At 39.2% G+C, this 14,641-nt stretch overlaps 1 protein-coding gene across 2 annotated transcripts in view; it reads left to right on the forward strand.

Annotated features, from left to right (window-relative positions):
* Positions 1 to 12,342, forward strand: part of SLC39A8 (solute carrier family 39 member 8) — a 130,907-nt gene extending 118,565 nt beyond the window's left edge. For both annotated transcript variants that reach the window (XM_058432641.1, XM_032177887.2), the window contains exons 6-8: positions 5,860 to 6,067; positions 6,260 to 6,444; positions 10,807 to 12,342. In XM_058432641.1, coding sequence (XP_058288624.1) covers positions 5,860 to 6,067; positions 6,260 to 6,444; positions 10,807 to 10,956 — 543 coding nt within the window. In that variant the 3' untranslated portion in view covers positions 10,957 to 12,342. The remainder of the gene's footprint in view (positions 1 to 5,859; positions 6,068 to 6,259; positions 6,445 to 10,806) is intronic.
* Positions 12,343 to 14,641: the final 2,299 nt, after the last annotated feature.

Genomic DNA, 14,641 nt, shown 5'->3' on the forward strand with positions numbered 1-14,641 from the left:
CTTTCCTCTGGAAGCTTCGTCCCAGATGGGTACCCGTCAGATGCCAATTGGAGCCCTTCTGTATGAGGTGTTTGTTGAGCCCTGCCGAGAGGTGTCTCCCAGTCAGGAAGCACAGAGGTCAGGGACCTACTTGAGGAGGCAGTCTGTCCCTTAGCAGAGCTTGATCACTATGCTGGGAGATCTGCTGCTCTTTTCAGAGCTGGCAGACAGTAACGTTTAAGTCGGCGGAAGCTGTGCCCAGAGCTACCCCTTCCCCTGGGTGCACTGACCAAGGGAGATGGGAGTTTTATCTATAAGCTTCTCACTGGGGCGGCTGCCTTTCTGTCAGAGATGCCTTGCCCAGAGAGGAGGAATCTAGAGAGGCAGCCTGGCTACAGTGGCTTTGCCGAGCTGTGGTGGGCTCCACTCAGTTTGAACTTCCTGGCGGCTTTGTTTACATTATGAAGGGAAAACTGCCTACTCAAGCCTCAGTAACGGCAGATGCCCCTCCCCACACCAAGCTCGAGTGTCCCAGATTGACTTCAGACTGCTGTGCTGGCAGCGAGAATTTCAAGCCAGTGGGTCTTAGCTTTCCAGGCTCCATGGAGGTGGGACCTGCTGAGGAAGACCACTTGGCTCCCTGGCTTCAGCCCCCTTTCCAGGGGAGTGAATGATTCTGTCTTGCTGGTGTTCCAGGCACCACTGGGGTATGGAAAAAAACTCCTGTAGCTTGCTTGGTGTCTGCCCAAACCACCACCCAGTTTTGTGGTTGAAACCCAGGGCCCTTGTGGTGTAGGTACCCTACAGAATCTCCTGGTCTGTAGGTTGCAAAGACCTTGGGAAAAGCATAGTATCTGGGCTGGAGAGCCCTGTCCCTCATGGCATGGTTCTTCATGACTTCCTTTGGCTTTGGGAGGGAGGTCCCTGGCTCCTTGCACTTCCTGGGTCCTCACCCTGCTTCTGCTTGCCCTCGGAGGGCTGCACCCACTGTCTAACCAGTCCCAAATAGATGAACTGGTTACCTCAGTTGGAAATACAGAAATCACCTGCCTTCTGCGTTGGTCTGGCTAGGAGCTACAGACCAGAGCTGTTCCTACTTGGCCATCTGGCCTGTCAGTAAGAATTCTTTAAGTGGTGTATTAGGCATAAAAATAAGATAGATTATTTATCTGTTTATTTATTTAGAGACAAGGTCTAACTGTCACCCAGCTGGAGTGCAGTGGCGCAATCATAGCTCACTGTAACTCTCCCACCTCAGCCTTTCGAGTAGCTGGGAACATAAGCTCATGCCACCATACCTGAGTAATTCTTTCTTTCTTTCTTTCTTTCTTTCTTTCTTTCTTTCTTTCTTTCTTTCTTTCTTTCTTTCTTTCTTTCTTTCTCCTTCCTTCCTTCCTTCCTTCCTTCCTTCCTTCCTTCCTTCCTTCTCCTTCCTTCCTTCCTTCTCCTTCCTTCCTTCCTTCCTTCCTTCCTTCCTTCCTTCCTTCCTTCCTTCCTTTCTTTCTTCCTTTCTTTCTTTCTTTCGTCTCGCTCTGTCACCCAGGCTGGAGTGCAGTGGCGCGATCTTGGCTCACTGCAAGCTCTGTCTCCTGGGTTCACGCCATCCTCCTGCCTCAGCCTCCTGAGTAGCTGGGACTAGCTGGGACTACAGGCACCCACCACCACTCCCAGCTAATTTTTTTATTAGTATTTTTAGTAGAGATGGGGTTTCACCATGTTAGCCAGGATGGTCTCGATCTCCTGACCTCGTGATCCGCTTGCCTCGGCCTCCCAAAGTAATATATTTTTTGTAGAGACAAGGTCTAGCTATGTTGCTCAGGCTGGTCTCAAACACCTGGCCTCAAGCAGTCCTCCCCCTTGGTATCCCATCGTGCTGGGATTACTGGCAGGAGCCACTGAGCCTGACCTATACCCCTTTTACTCTCACCTCTTGGTTCCTGGATTTGTGCATTCTCTACAGCAGAGATGACACCATATACTTGGCTGCCCAACCTATGGACAGAACTCAATCTCTCAGGGTGTTATCTCTTGGCTTGCACCCTGGCTGAGGCTTCATCAGGACATTTCATCATTCTGCCAAACTGGTTGCTACTAGAGGGTGCAGGTAATGTGATCCATGAATTATATGGATTGAGCCCACTGTCTCACTTCCTTTGCTAAAAAATGGTTAGGAGATAGTTTTCACAGGAAACCTTGGCTATATATCAGGTGCACTATAAGTCCATGAATGATGGTGCTTGCAGAGGCACTGAAGGCAGGGAAGACATATTGTATATGTCTATCTTTGTGAGTCCAAGAGCATCCCCTTATAATGGGAGGAATCCAGGGGAATCATTCTGCTACCACATACAGCCACCTGGTCCTCTTGCCCTGTTGGACAGTGATATCTTTTTGGGGGCTCAGCATCAGCCTTGGCTTTTGAAGTTTGGGACTTCTTTAGTGCTGGAAAGCCAGATCCCCCTTGGTAGGAGAAGAGAATGCTGAACCTATATATAGCCTCCCTCTGCACCACTCTGGCACTTTATATGTGGGTCCGTTAAGGAAACATTTGGATGGTTGATGAAGGATACCGAGTGACAATCACATCTTGTTCACTTTATTACTGAAGCTACCCTCTGTGATAGCCTTTTATAAGATTTAGTGGAATAGAATTAGATTCACATTCTGTACTTATTCAAAGAGGCTCATCCATATATTCTTCACCTCTTCCTCTGTGTCCTTCTTGTCTATGTCCTTATCTTTCTCCTCCTTTTATTCCTCTTCCTGCTCCTCCTTCTCATGCTTGCTCATTTCCTTCTCCTTGTTCTCCCTGTTTTCTTTTTCCTCCTTCTCCACATGCTCCACCTTGTCCTCCTCCTAATCATCCTTCTCTTCTTCCTCTTCCTCATCCTCCTTCTCATCTTCCTTGTAATTGTCTTCCTCCTCCTCCTCCTCCTGCTACTTCTCCCTTTCCTTGTGCTCCCTATTCCCCCAGGCCTCCTCCTCCTCTACAACTTTCTTCTTCTTCCTTAAACTGTTCTGCAATAAGCCCATTTGTTTTCTCCATTTTAATTTCTAAGTATTTTTTTAAAAAAATATTTGTTTTTTGCCCTCCAATTTATGTTGGGATTCAACATAGTCTCCCTCTATTTTTTTAACTTTGGTGCATGATATTCTTTCTCCCCCATTCTGATAACACTACACATTGCTTTGACTTTCATCCCCATTAATAACTAAGTGAAAGGTGTTACAAGTCTTGTTGAAGATTACACGGTAATTCTTCTCAGAGCCAAGCTTGAACTCAGTTTTAGATTCCAGACTTAATGTCTTTTCACTAGGTTGAATTGCCTCATCATGGCTGAGGATAGAAATAGCCTCTTATTTAGAGTAAAACTCAGACAAGAAAGCAAGCAAGTGAACAACAATAACAACAGAAAACAAAAATTTAAAAAGGAAAGAGAGAGATAGGCATATTCACTAACTTAACTACAGGAACTTGAATTTAGTGTTCTCTCTGCTCAGTGATTTAATTCTAGGTGAATTAAAAAAGAAGTTTCTGTGAATGTTTGCTGACTTTGGTTTGTTACAAAACTATTAAAAATGTATAACTCTTACCCTGCTCAACAGTATCATTTGGGACCAAAGCTCATAGAACTAATATGAGGCATAATAAATAGAGTCAATAATATCTGTACTTAGAGGTAAGAGAATCACTCCTGATATATTAATTTAATTTCTTCTGTAAAATTAAAGGTGTTTGTATACAGACTCTGTATGTGATATCAGGTAGTCAAGACTTGGTTTTGTAGTCTTCTTCTGAAATCATCACAAAAAGGAAATTTTAAACATGTAATTAGATAAATTAGATTGGAAGATGAAAACAACTGCTTTAATTCAAAATAATCTCATTAAGTATATCACGGCAGTAAGTTTTACAAAGCCCAGGTCACTTCCTCTGTGGCTTTCCCTATGACCACCTTTGTTTCTCCTTCAGCTATAACTGCTTCCCACTCTGGGGCATTTTTTATGCAAACTACCCGATCCACCTGTGCTAAATTATGATTGTTTATCGTGTTGTGCATTTAAGATATAGCTATAAAGTAAAAAAACCCACATTTTAAGAAAAGAGAATTTTTTTATGTGGATAAACTTTGTTTCTTAAAATAAAAAAGATTTGATACTTATTCAATGTTGTGTCAAGCGTTCAGAAGAGTTTTCTGAGAGGTGGGGAAGTCTCCTTGCGAATTACCTTCAGATCCTATTACAGAGAAGAATCCCCATCACCGATATGTTTGTGGTAGTAAAGCACTGTTGCCAAAAATGCCCATTCACTCTTTTTTTGTATCCCTGGGTAAGTTTACCAACCTTTTTGTGCTTTAATTTCCTAAATGATGGTAATAGTTGTACTTTCCTCATAGAATTATTCCAAATGAATTCGGTATTTGAAGTGCTTAGAACATTGCCTAGCACATTATAAATGCTATGTGCCTTTGCTGTTACTATTTCTACTATGACCACTGGTGATGACAATGATGATGAATCCTATTACTAACAGTTTCCCATTCGTTTCATATTAATTAAAAAAATATTTGCTCCAAATGCTTTTGTCTGTGCCTACCAACAAACAAAAATCCAAAGGTGCAGATTTGCCACTAATGAAATAGTGAAGAGATGTATTGCAAGATTTAAGATTGATTCTGAAAGTGTTGGTCCCCAAAGTGTTTGGAGTAGTGAAGTGGCATTGGAGTAAATGTAAAACCTCTTAGATGGTTGCTCTGAAGTAAGCCCCTCTCTGTTGGATATATATTGCATGTTTTTTTTAATGTATCCATATATATTATGACTTGTTTCTCCAATGTAAATACACCTCTTGAAGACAGAAGCTGTGTTTTCCATTTCCATGTATTTCCCATAGCATTCAACAGAGTGTTTTACACATTTCAGAAGTGAATAAATATAATGATTAGCTGCTTAGGTAGAGGTGAGAGGAGGAGAATTAGGAATAAAATGTTCTCCAGTTAATTGCAAACTGCTTTTGTACTTAAAAATGAATTTGCATTTTATCTTTTCCTACAACTTCTGGAAAGTGTTCCAGTTGGCATTTGTCATTTGATTTTGTACAATTTTATAAATTTTCTGGAAATCTAAATTCCTACAAAGACTCCATCACAGGATTTTCTATTTTTATTATTGTTTATACATGAAAGGAAGTGTTAGTTTAAAGGTTAGCCTGTTCCATTTACACTTCATGAAATTTGTTAAGAAAATAATTAAGCTTTGGAGCTGGTAGGGACCATATTGTTACAGCCTAAACCCTCCACAGGGTACCTGGAACAGACTGGAAACTCAATAAGTTGCTGATAAATAAACGAATCATTTAGTACAATGTCTTCATTTCACAGTTGAAGGAGCTCTGTGATAACTTGCTCCCTGTCACATGGTGGCATAGAAGGGATTAGAACAAATGTTCCTGATGTCATCATGCTCTAGTTGTGGATTTCATATTTAAATTGTAACATGAAAAAGACTTTAAGTTTAGTCTTTGAATAACTTCCTTCATTTAAAATCTTGTGTATGAGTAAATTTATTAGGTTAGTATCTGCTACATTTTAGAAAAGCAGTAGGAAGAAGTTTATACAAGTCAAAAGAATTGTTTTAAAGGGAAAGTAAAGGAAAATACCTGTTAGTGGCTTATTCAGGTTGTGTCAGTTGATTAATTTCCTTTCTCTCGACCATAAGTTTTCTTTGCTCTGTTATATATTATTAGGATTTCCTAGTTACTCCAAAAGACTTTCTGTTGGAACAATTTGTTTTTCTCAAGACATAACCCATCTCCAACTTGTCTGTATTTCTGAGACTTTCAAGAAATGTTGGTTATCATTTTAATTGATTTTCTGCTAGGATGGAAAAAAAGAGCCAAGTTCATGTACCTGTTTGAAGGGGCCCAAACTGTCAGAAATAGGGACGATTGCCTGGATGATAACGCTCTGCGATGCCCTCCACAATTTCATCGATGGCCTGGCGATTGGGGCTTCCTGCACTTTGTCTCTCCTTCAGGGACTCAGTACTTCCATAGCAATCCTATGTGAGGAGTTTCCCCACGAGTTAGGTAAGGAGCTCTGCTCATATTTTAAAAGTCTGTTTACTTCTTGATTTCAGTGGAATGAGACTTTTCAGGTGACATGCTCTTAAAATCCTTCTGATGCACTAAAATGAAGACCTTGTTGGACATTGATGATTATCTTTGATCTCATCCAGAAATAAAAAAAACTATTCACTTGATATTTTCTTCTTCTTCTAGGAGACTTTGTGATCCTACTCAATGCAGGGATGAGCACTCGACAAGCGTTGCTATTCAACTTCCTTTCTGCATGTTCCTGCTATGTTGGGCTAGCTTTTGGCATTTTGGTGGGCAACAATTTTGCTCCAAATATTATATTTGCACTTGCTGGAGGCATGTTCCTCTATATTTCTCTGGCAGATATGGTAAGAAGCTTAAAATTTGTATTTTGTTTTAATTTAAAATTTGGAAATGAGTATCTGGATTATAAGTTAACTAAGGGTGGCCTTCTGCTTTCCACAGTGTGGAAGGCCTTTCTGTTGTAATTAAGAACATTCCCATTTCAACAGATCATTCTCCTTGAGTAGTTTACACTAATAGTAGTTTGAAACTGATGCTTCTTGGTTCTTTAAAACATAATCGTATTGTTTGAAGGTGAAATGATTTGTTTTTGCGTTCTTTAAAACATAATCGTATTGTTTGAAGGTGAAATGATTTGTTTTTGCTGAAATAGAGATATTTTCCTCTATCTCTATTCCCCTTGTGGTTGGTACATCTTGTCTTATATTACAGTATGTCCCTATAGGACTTTTTCTCCTTTTTCTCCCTCTTTTGTGTCTATGTCATATTTGGAAGAGGAATAACTTATTAGAGTAAATAGCATTTTGTTATTTCAAAGTTCTAAACAGTGATAGCTTTTTGGGTTAAATTAAAACTGGTACACTAAAATTGGTGAAATTTTAACAATATTTATTTGACATAGTATATATTTATATCTGTTCAATGTCTGTGTCTTTGTATCTGTATGTGTGTGTGTGCTCAAAAGAATGTGCATGGCTGGGTGCGGTGGCTCATGCCTGTAATCCCAGCACTTTGGGAGGCCGAGGCGGGCGGATCACAAGGTCAAGAGATCGAGACCATCCTGGCCAACATGGTGAAACCCTGTCTCTACTGAAACTACAAAAATTAGCCAGGCGTGGTGGCGGGTGCCTGTAGTCCCAGCTACTTGGGAGTCTGAGGCAGGTGAATTGCTTGAATCTGGGAGGCAGAGGTTGCTGTGAGCTGAGATCATGCCACTGTACTCCAGCCTGATGGCAGAACAAAACTCCGTCTAAAAAAAAAAAAAATTAAAAAAAAAAATTTTAAAAAGAGTATGCGTGTGTGTGTGTAAGAGAGAGAATATCCTGTGCATTTTCAAATAAATCATGGACATCTTTCTAGAAAATGATAATATGGTAGTGTATGAAAATCAAGGAATATTTCTTTTGCATTTGGAACTGGATGTATTACATACATAATTTAATAATTTGATTTTTTTATTTGCATTCTTACCTCCAAATTATATTTGTCTAGCTCTGTTCGTTGTTCTCTGCAGACCCTCAGAAGAGCAAGGATTTCATCTCTTAGAACCAATGCTACATTTATAACTTTTTTCACAAAATTAATGTCTCATACTATCTTATAGTCATTTTGATATCACTTTCTGATATAAGAATGGAATCTTATTAGAGTTGTTCAGTTTAAAGGAATAATACTAAGAAATAATACTCATCCTGGAGTGAGAAAATAGGCACAGTTCAAGGGCTTTTCCATTCATGGGGCTTTTCCTCTAGAAAGAGGGGATCCTTAAATTAAACAACAAAAAATCACACAGATGACTAAATAACTACAAATAATAAAAAATGCTATGAAATAAGAGAGAAAGTAGAATATGAGAGATGACAATAAAGGAATCTAGAATAAACTAGGATTGGCTAGCAAAAGTGTTTTAGCAAGATATAAGGTGAAACGTGAAGGATTTAGTCCACTGAAAAATTAGAGAAATACAAGTTCTGGTACAGGTGATGGTAGGTGTGAAGATTTTGCTGGGTAAACTTGAGGTCATGAAAGAATGGGATGGGTGAAGCACAGAGAGCAGGTAATGGAAAAGGAGAAAGAGAACATAAAATGAGGTAAATTCCATCCCACTGATTGATTCCGTTGGAGAAAAATACTACTTCAGTACTTTTACTCTTGTTGAGGCCTGAAAGAACTAGATATTCCTATTAAGCTATCTGTACTAAAACCTTTAAACATCCAAAGTAAATGTTCATACCACCCCTCCCAGCATTCTATTACAGGAGCACCTTGTTTTATTGCACATTGCTTTGATGCACTTTGTAAATGCTAGGTTTTTTGCACATTGAAAGTTTTTGGCAACCCTGCCTCAAGCAAGTCTGTCAGTGCCATTTTTCGAATAGCATGTGCTTATTTCCTGTCTCTGTCACATTTTGTTAATTTTTAAACTATTTCAAACCTTTTCATTATTATTATAATATCTGTTATAGTGATTTGTGATCAGTAATCTATGATGTTACCATTATGTTTTGGGGCGCCATGAACCACATTCCTATAAAATGGTGAACTTAATTGACAAATGTTGTGTGTGTTCTGCCTGCTCCCTGATCAGCCATTCTTCCGTCTCCCTCTCCTTGGGCCTCCCTATTCCCTGACACCCAACAATGTTGAAATTATACCAGTTAATAATCCTACAGTGGCCTCTAAGTGTTCAAGTGAAAGGAAGAGCTGCACATCTGTCATATTAAATCAAAGGCCTGAAATGATTAAGCTTAGTGAGGAGGGCATGTTGAAACCCAAGGTAGGCCAAAAGCTAGACTTTGTTTGCCGGATAGCCCAGGTGTAACTGCAAAGAAAGGATTGATGAAGGAAATTAAAAGTGCTACTCCAATGAACACACAAATAATAAGAAAGCAAAACAGCCTTATTGCTGACATGAATAAAATTTACATGGTATGGGTAGAAAGATCAAACCAGCTACAACATTCCGTTAAGCAACAGCCTATTTCAGAGCAAGGAGTAACTCTCTTCAATTCTATGATGGCTTACAGAAGTAAAGAAGCTGCAGAAGAAAAACTGGACATTAGCAGAGGTGTATTCATTAGGTTTAAGGAAAGAAGCCATCTCTATGACATAAAAGTGTCAGGTGAAGCAGCAAGTGCTGATGGGAAGCTGCAGAAAGTTATCCAGAAGATCTAACTAAGATCACTGATGAAGGTGACTACACTAAACTAATAGTTTTTCAGTGTAGCTGAAACAGCCTTCTGTTAGAAGAACATGCCATCCAGTACTTTCCGTACTAGAGAGAAGTCAGTGCCTGGTTTCAAATCTTCAAAGGACAGGCTGACAGTCTTACTGGGGACTATTGCAGCTGGTAACTTTAAGTTGAGGTCAATGATCATTTACCATTCCCCAAATCCTAGGGCCCTTAGGAATTATGTTGAATCCACTCTGTGCTCTAGAAATAGAACAACACAGCCTGGATGATAACACATCTGTTTACAGCATGGTTTAGTGAGTATTTAAAACCCACTGTTAGGACCTACTGCTCAGAAAAATAAAAGAAATTCCTTTCAAACATTACTGCTCATTGACAGTGCATCAAGTCACCTAAGAGCTCTTCTGGAGATGTACAAGGAGATGAAAGTTTTTGTGCTTGCTAACACAACATCTATTCTGCAGTCCATGGATCGGTCCATGGAGTAGTTTTGACTTACAAATCATATTATTTAAGAATAATCTGTAAGTCTATAGTTGCTGTAGATAGTGATTCCTCTGAGGAATCTGGGCAAAGTAAGTTGAAAACTTTCTAGGAAGGACTCGTCATTCTAGATGATATGAAGAACATTTGTGATTTATGGAAGGAGTCAAAATATCCACATTAATAGAAGTTGGAAAGAAGCTGATTTCAACCCTCATGGATGACTTTGAGGTGTTCAAGACTTCAGGGAAGGAAGTAACTGCAGAGGTAGTGGAAATGGCAAGATAACTAGAATGAGAAGTGGAGACTGAAGATGGGACTGAATTGCTGCAATCTCATGATTAAACTAGAATGAATGAGGGGTTGCTTCTTACGGAGGAACAAACAGTGATTTCTTGAGACAGAATCTATTCCTGGTGAACATTGCTGAAATGACAACAAAGGATTTAGAATATTCTATAAACATAGTTCATAAAGCAGGGACAGAGTTTGAGAGGATTGCCTCCAATTTGGAAATAAGTTCTACTGTGGGTAAAATGCTGTCAAACAGCATTGCACACTACAGAGAAATCTTTCATGAAAGAAATAAATTGATGTTGCAAATGTCATTGTTGTCTTATTTTAAGAAATTTCCACAGCCACTCTCATCTTTAGCAACCACTACTCTAATTAGTCAGCAGCCATCAAGATGGAGTCAAGACTCCACCAGCAAAAAGATTACAACTCACCGAAAGCTTGAATGATTGGTAGCATTTTTTAGCAATAAAGTTTTTTTTAAATTATGGTATATACACTGCCTTTTTAGATATTATGCTATTGCACACTTAATAGTGTACATTATAATGCAAATATATCTATTATATGCACTGGGAAACCTAAGAATTCATGTAACTTGCTTTATTGAGATGTTTGCTTTATCACACTGGTCTGGAACCAAACCCACACTATCTCCGAGGTATGCCTCTAAGTGACTGTTTTGTGGTTTGCCACAAGATGGCAACAGTTATCTAACAATATATCTGTCTTCTAGTTTCCAGAGATGAATGATATGCTGAGAGAAAAGGTAACTGGAAGAAAAACTGATTTCACCTTCTTCATGATTCAGAATGCTGGAATGTTAACTGGATTCACAGCCATTCTACTCATTACCTTGTATGCAGGAGAAATCGAATTAGAGTAATAGAAAATGGAAGATGGTGTTGTTAATAAAGGCATTTAATAGATAAAAACATCTCCAAAAGGGATTTTGAAGCTGATCCTATTTAGTTAAAAAGATAATTTTGCTTTTAACTGTAGGTCAAGAAAACTAATTATTGGCATCAGTCTGTGAAATAGTCCATTATTTGTTGTTAAAAATGCTTCAAAAGGTTTTCAGTGTCAGTCTGAGATGCCTGGTATATAGGAGTCTTTGGGAAATACCTATTTTTCAGCATTTCATGCATATGGGATATCACCATGAAGCAAGAGACATGCATTCTATAATCACGTAGACACTCAGACTCAGGGGAAATACAAGTTATATCCTGAAAGCCTTTAAAATTCTATGGTAGGATCAAAGATTCAAGTGGTTTCAGAGAGGTTGTATTGCAGTTAATTTGTTCTAGTGCTTTCAAGAGCAAGTAAATCAAAATGTAGAAGGTAAAATGTATGCAACACTAATATAAATGATTCCAAGTCTTTAAGGAGCCAAAGGAAAAAAAGATTTCTCACAGCTTTTTGTTCTGTTTTGTATTTCAATTAGGAGCTTGCAGTATTATTTTGAAAACCATTCTAAAATAATAGGAGTTAGGAAATTAATAAAGTTTTGCTAGCCCTGCTAAGTTCAGGCTTAGAGGCTTATCGCTAAGTGTAAACTTCGCCAGATTCCACGAAAAGCTGAATAGCTTTTTTTCTGACTTATGTTGTGGTTGCACCCCTCACAAATGGCAGAACAGTATGTGAAGCTGGTAACACCTCGGTTTCAGTGCACCATGTATTTGCTTTGTGAAGGTGAAGAATATGTTGGTTTAGAGAAAGAAATTGGATGTAATTTTATGCAATTTACTTTTAAAGACGAACATAATTATTTAGCAGAGAATATTTTCATAAATACAAAACAACAGCTGGACTGCTGTACATCAAGGACTGATTAACTGGAAAACATATGTTCCTTATGTGTGATCGAGAGCCGTTCAGAAAAGACTTCTTTTGTGTTCAGCCTACACTTTTCCATATGGTATACCTTGAAAAAAATTAGCACACCATGGTTATTTTTCTACCTTTTATAAAAGATAGAGCCTGTTTACACTCATTTAGAATATAGAGAAAATTGGTCTAAAATTGAACATCCTAGATTCACACTCCCAAGTCACTTAAGGAAAGATGATTTGATGGTGAGGAAAATGATTGACAAAGCTCAACAATGATCTCAGGAATTACATTTTCCAACAGACCAAAAAATGTTTTCATGTAGCAGCAATGCAGATTTGGTGAATATTTAATGTATATTTTAGTATGTATTTCACTTTATGACTGACAATTAAAAAATATTGTTTGACCAAATAGTAAACACCCTTTTGAAACCATGTATTGTGTCATTTGTTATTTAATATGTGTCCTGTTGAGTGACTACCACGCATCTGGTATTATGGGGGACAGATATAAATAGGAAATCAGTGATGGGCTCAAACTGTAAATCTAACCCCGCCATGGCTTATTTCTATACCAGTTGCTTAGCATGGCCAACCCGAGAGTCGACGATTTTAATAGTCCCTGAATAGTATTATGATGATCTCTTGTTACTTAGTAGGGCCCTACCTAGTAGACTGTTTCTGCTTTACCGCATCTAAAAGGGTTTCTTTAATGAGGTGCTTAAATAAAAAGTGAACTAGTTGAGAAGAGCCAAAACAGCACCACGAGTTTACCAGTTAACATAGGCGTATCAACAGCTGATTACTGATGGCCTGTGCCAGGGGAACATTAACTTCCAGTCTGTCCTCCATGCTCTGGTTGGCATCATCTTCCTTTAGGTCTCACTTTGGAGACCAGACTTCTGTGCTCATTTAAGGTCCATTACAGTACAAGAGGTTAACCCTATAATAAATAGATTCTCCAACACTGATGTTACTACAGCTTCTTTCTCACGGATACTTTGCCTTCCATACAACTGTGGGTGGCAATGTCTGTGTTGGATTGCTTTTCCTTAGCTTCCTTTCTGTGCCAGGTATGCACAAGGCATTCTCTCATGGCCATTTCTCTTCCACATTGAGAATTTCCAGCTTCTGGATGGTTCCAGAATCAGTGAGTTTACTAGTAAGATTTCAGGCAAGCTAAGGCAGCTGGATAAACTGAAGACTCTAAATACCTGTTTCATTAATTCTAAGACATGCATTTCCCCAAATGGTATGCTGTAATCACCAACAGCTGGGTAGCATTGTGGAGGTAGTTATATTTGCCTGAAAATGAAAATCATCTGTTGCAATCTGGTAAGGCTAAGAAAATGCCAGTAGCACTGTGTTTAGGATTTGATGGTGTATAATAACAGAGGATTATCTATGTTAGGTTTACTTTCCTTCTTATAAAACAAGTGTGGAAGGAGCAGTGCAGGGTTGGCATGGCGGTCCCATGGTGGCTGGGAACCCAGACTCCTTTGATCTGTTAGCTCTGCCATCTCTAACTTGTGACTCCCACCTTCAAGATTGCTTCATGCTCTAAGATGGTTACTACAGATTCAGCCTTAAGGTCTAAATTCTACATAGACAGAAGGAGGAATGGGTAGAAAGGCAAAAAGTTCACACCCAGCTCTTCATCCCTCCTTAAGGAGCCTTTTCAGAAGTAATAGCCAATAATCTCCACTTGTATTCAATGACCAGAATTAGTCACATGGCCATAACAATCTTCAGGAGAAGCTGAGAAACATTGCTTTCAGCTGGATACATTACCAGCAATAAAATCAGAATTCTCTTACGGAAAAGAAGCCCAGACTGGATATCGGCTATCTCAGGTACAGACACGCTTTTATCAGTTAAATTCAGAAGCTTATTACTCTAGATGGTTCTTATGCAGCCAGTTTAGGGAACTGCTTTTTGTAGGGATTCTCATGACTTGTTTCAGATCAATCCTTTGTCACTTTAACTATTTTAATTATACTGGCCCATCTGAGCAGTCTTTCCTAATAACCAGTATTTTTCTTTACACACTTGAACTACTTGTCTTTATAGTTTCTCTGTCTTAGCCTCTTGTGAGTACTATTTATTTACCTTGAAGAAATCCTATGTTTTTCACAGGATGATCTAAATTCTAAGGAAACGGAAACAAAACTCTTTTCCATGGACTTTGACCTTTCTATTTAAAGCTCTTCTGATTACTGGAGCCATATCCAGAACTATGAAACTAAGTACTATTTTTTTTTTTTTTTTTTGAGACGGAGTCTGGCTCTGTCACCCAGGCTGGAGTGCAGTGGCGAGATCTCGGCTCACTGCAAGCTCCGCCTCCCGGGTTCACGCCATTCTCCTGCCTCAGCCTCTCCGAGTAGCTGGGACTACAGGCGCCTGCCACCACGCCCGGCTAATTTTTTGTATTTTTAGTAGAGACGGGGTTTCACCGTGGTCTCGATCTCCTGACCTTGTGATCCGCCCGCCTCGGCCTCCCAAAGTGCTGGGATTACAAGCATGAGCCACCGCGCCCGGCCGAAACTAAGTACTATTAACACATACTGGCAAAAGTAAATTTAAAAAACCACTTATTTCTCCCCCTGCCCCATATAGGTTATTATAGCTAGTCAGTGCAAGAAAAGTTGGATCTGAACAGTTTGTTATCTGATTCTTGTAGATAATTAAATGGGCTACTGGTGACATCAAATCTCAACTTCATTTACTTTGGATATA

The sequence above is a fragment of the Hylobates moloch genome, unplaced genomic scaffold (assembly GCF_009828535.3).
Source record: "Hylobates moloch isolate HMO894 unplaced genomic scaffold, HMol_V3 SCAFFOLD_2, whole genome shotgun sequence".
In the NCBI taxonomy this organism is placed as follows: Eukaryota; Metazoa; Chordata; class Mammalia; order Primates; family Hylobatidae; genus Hylobates; species Hylobates moloch.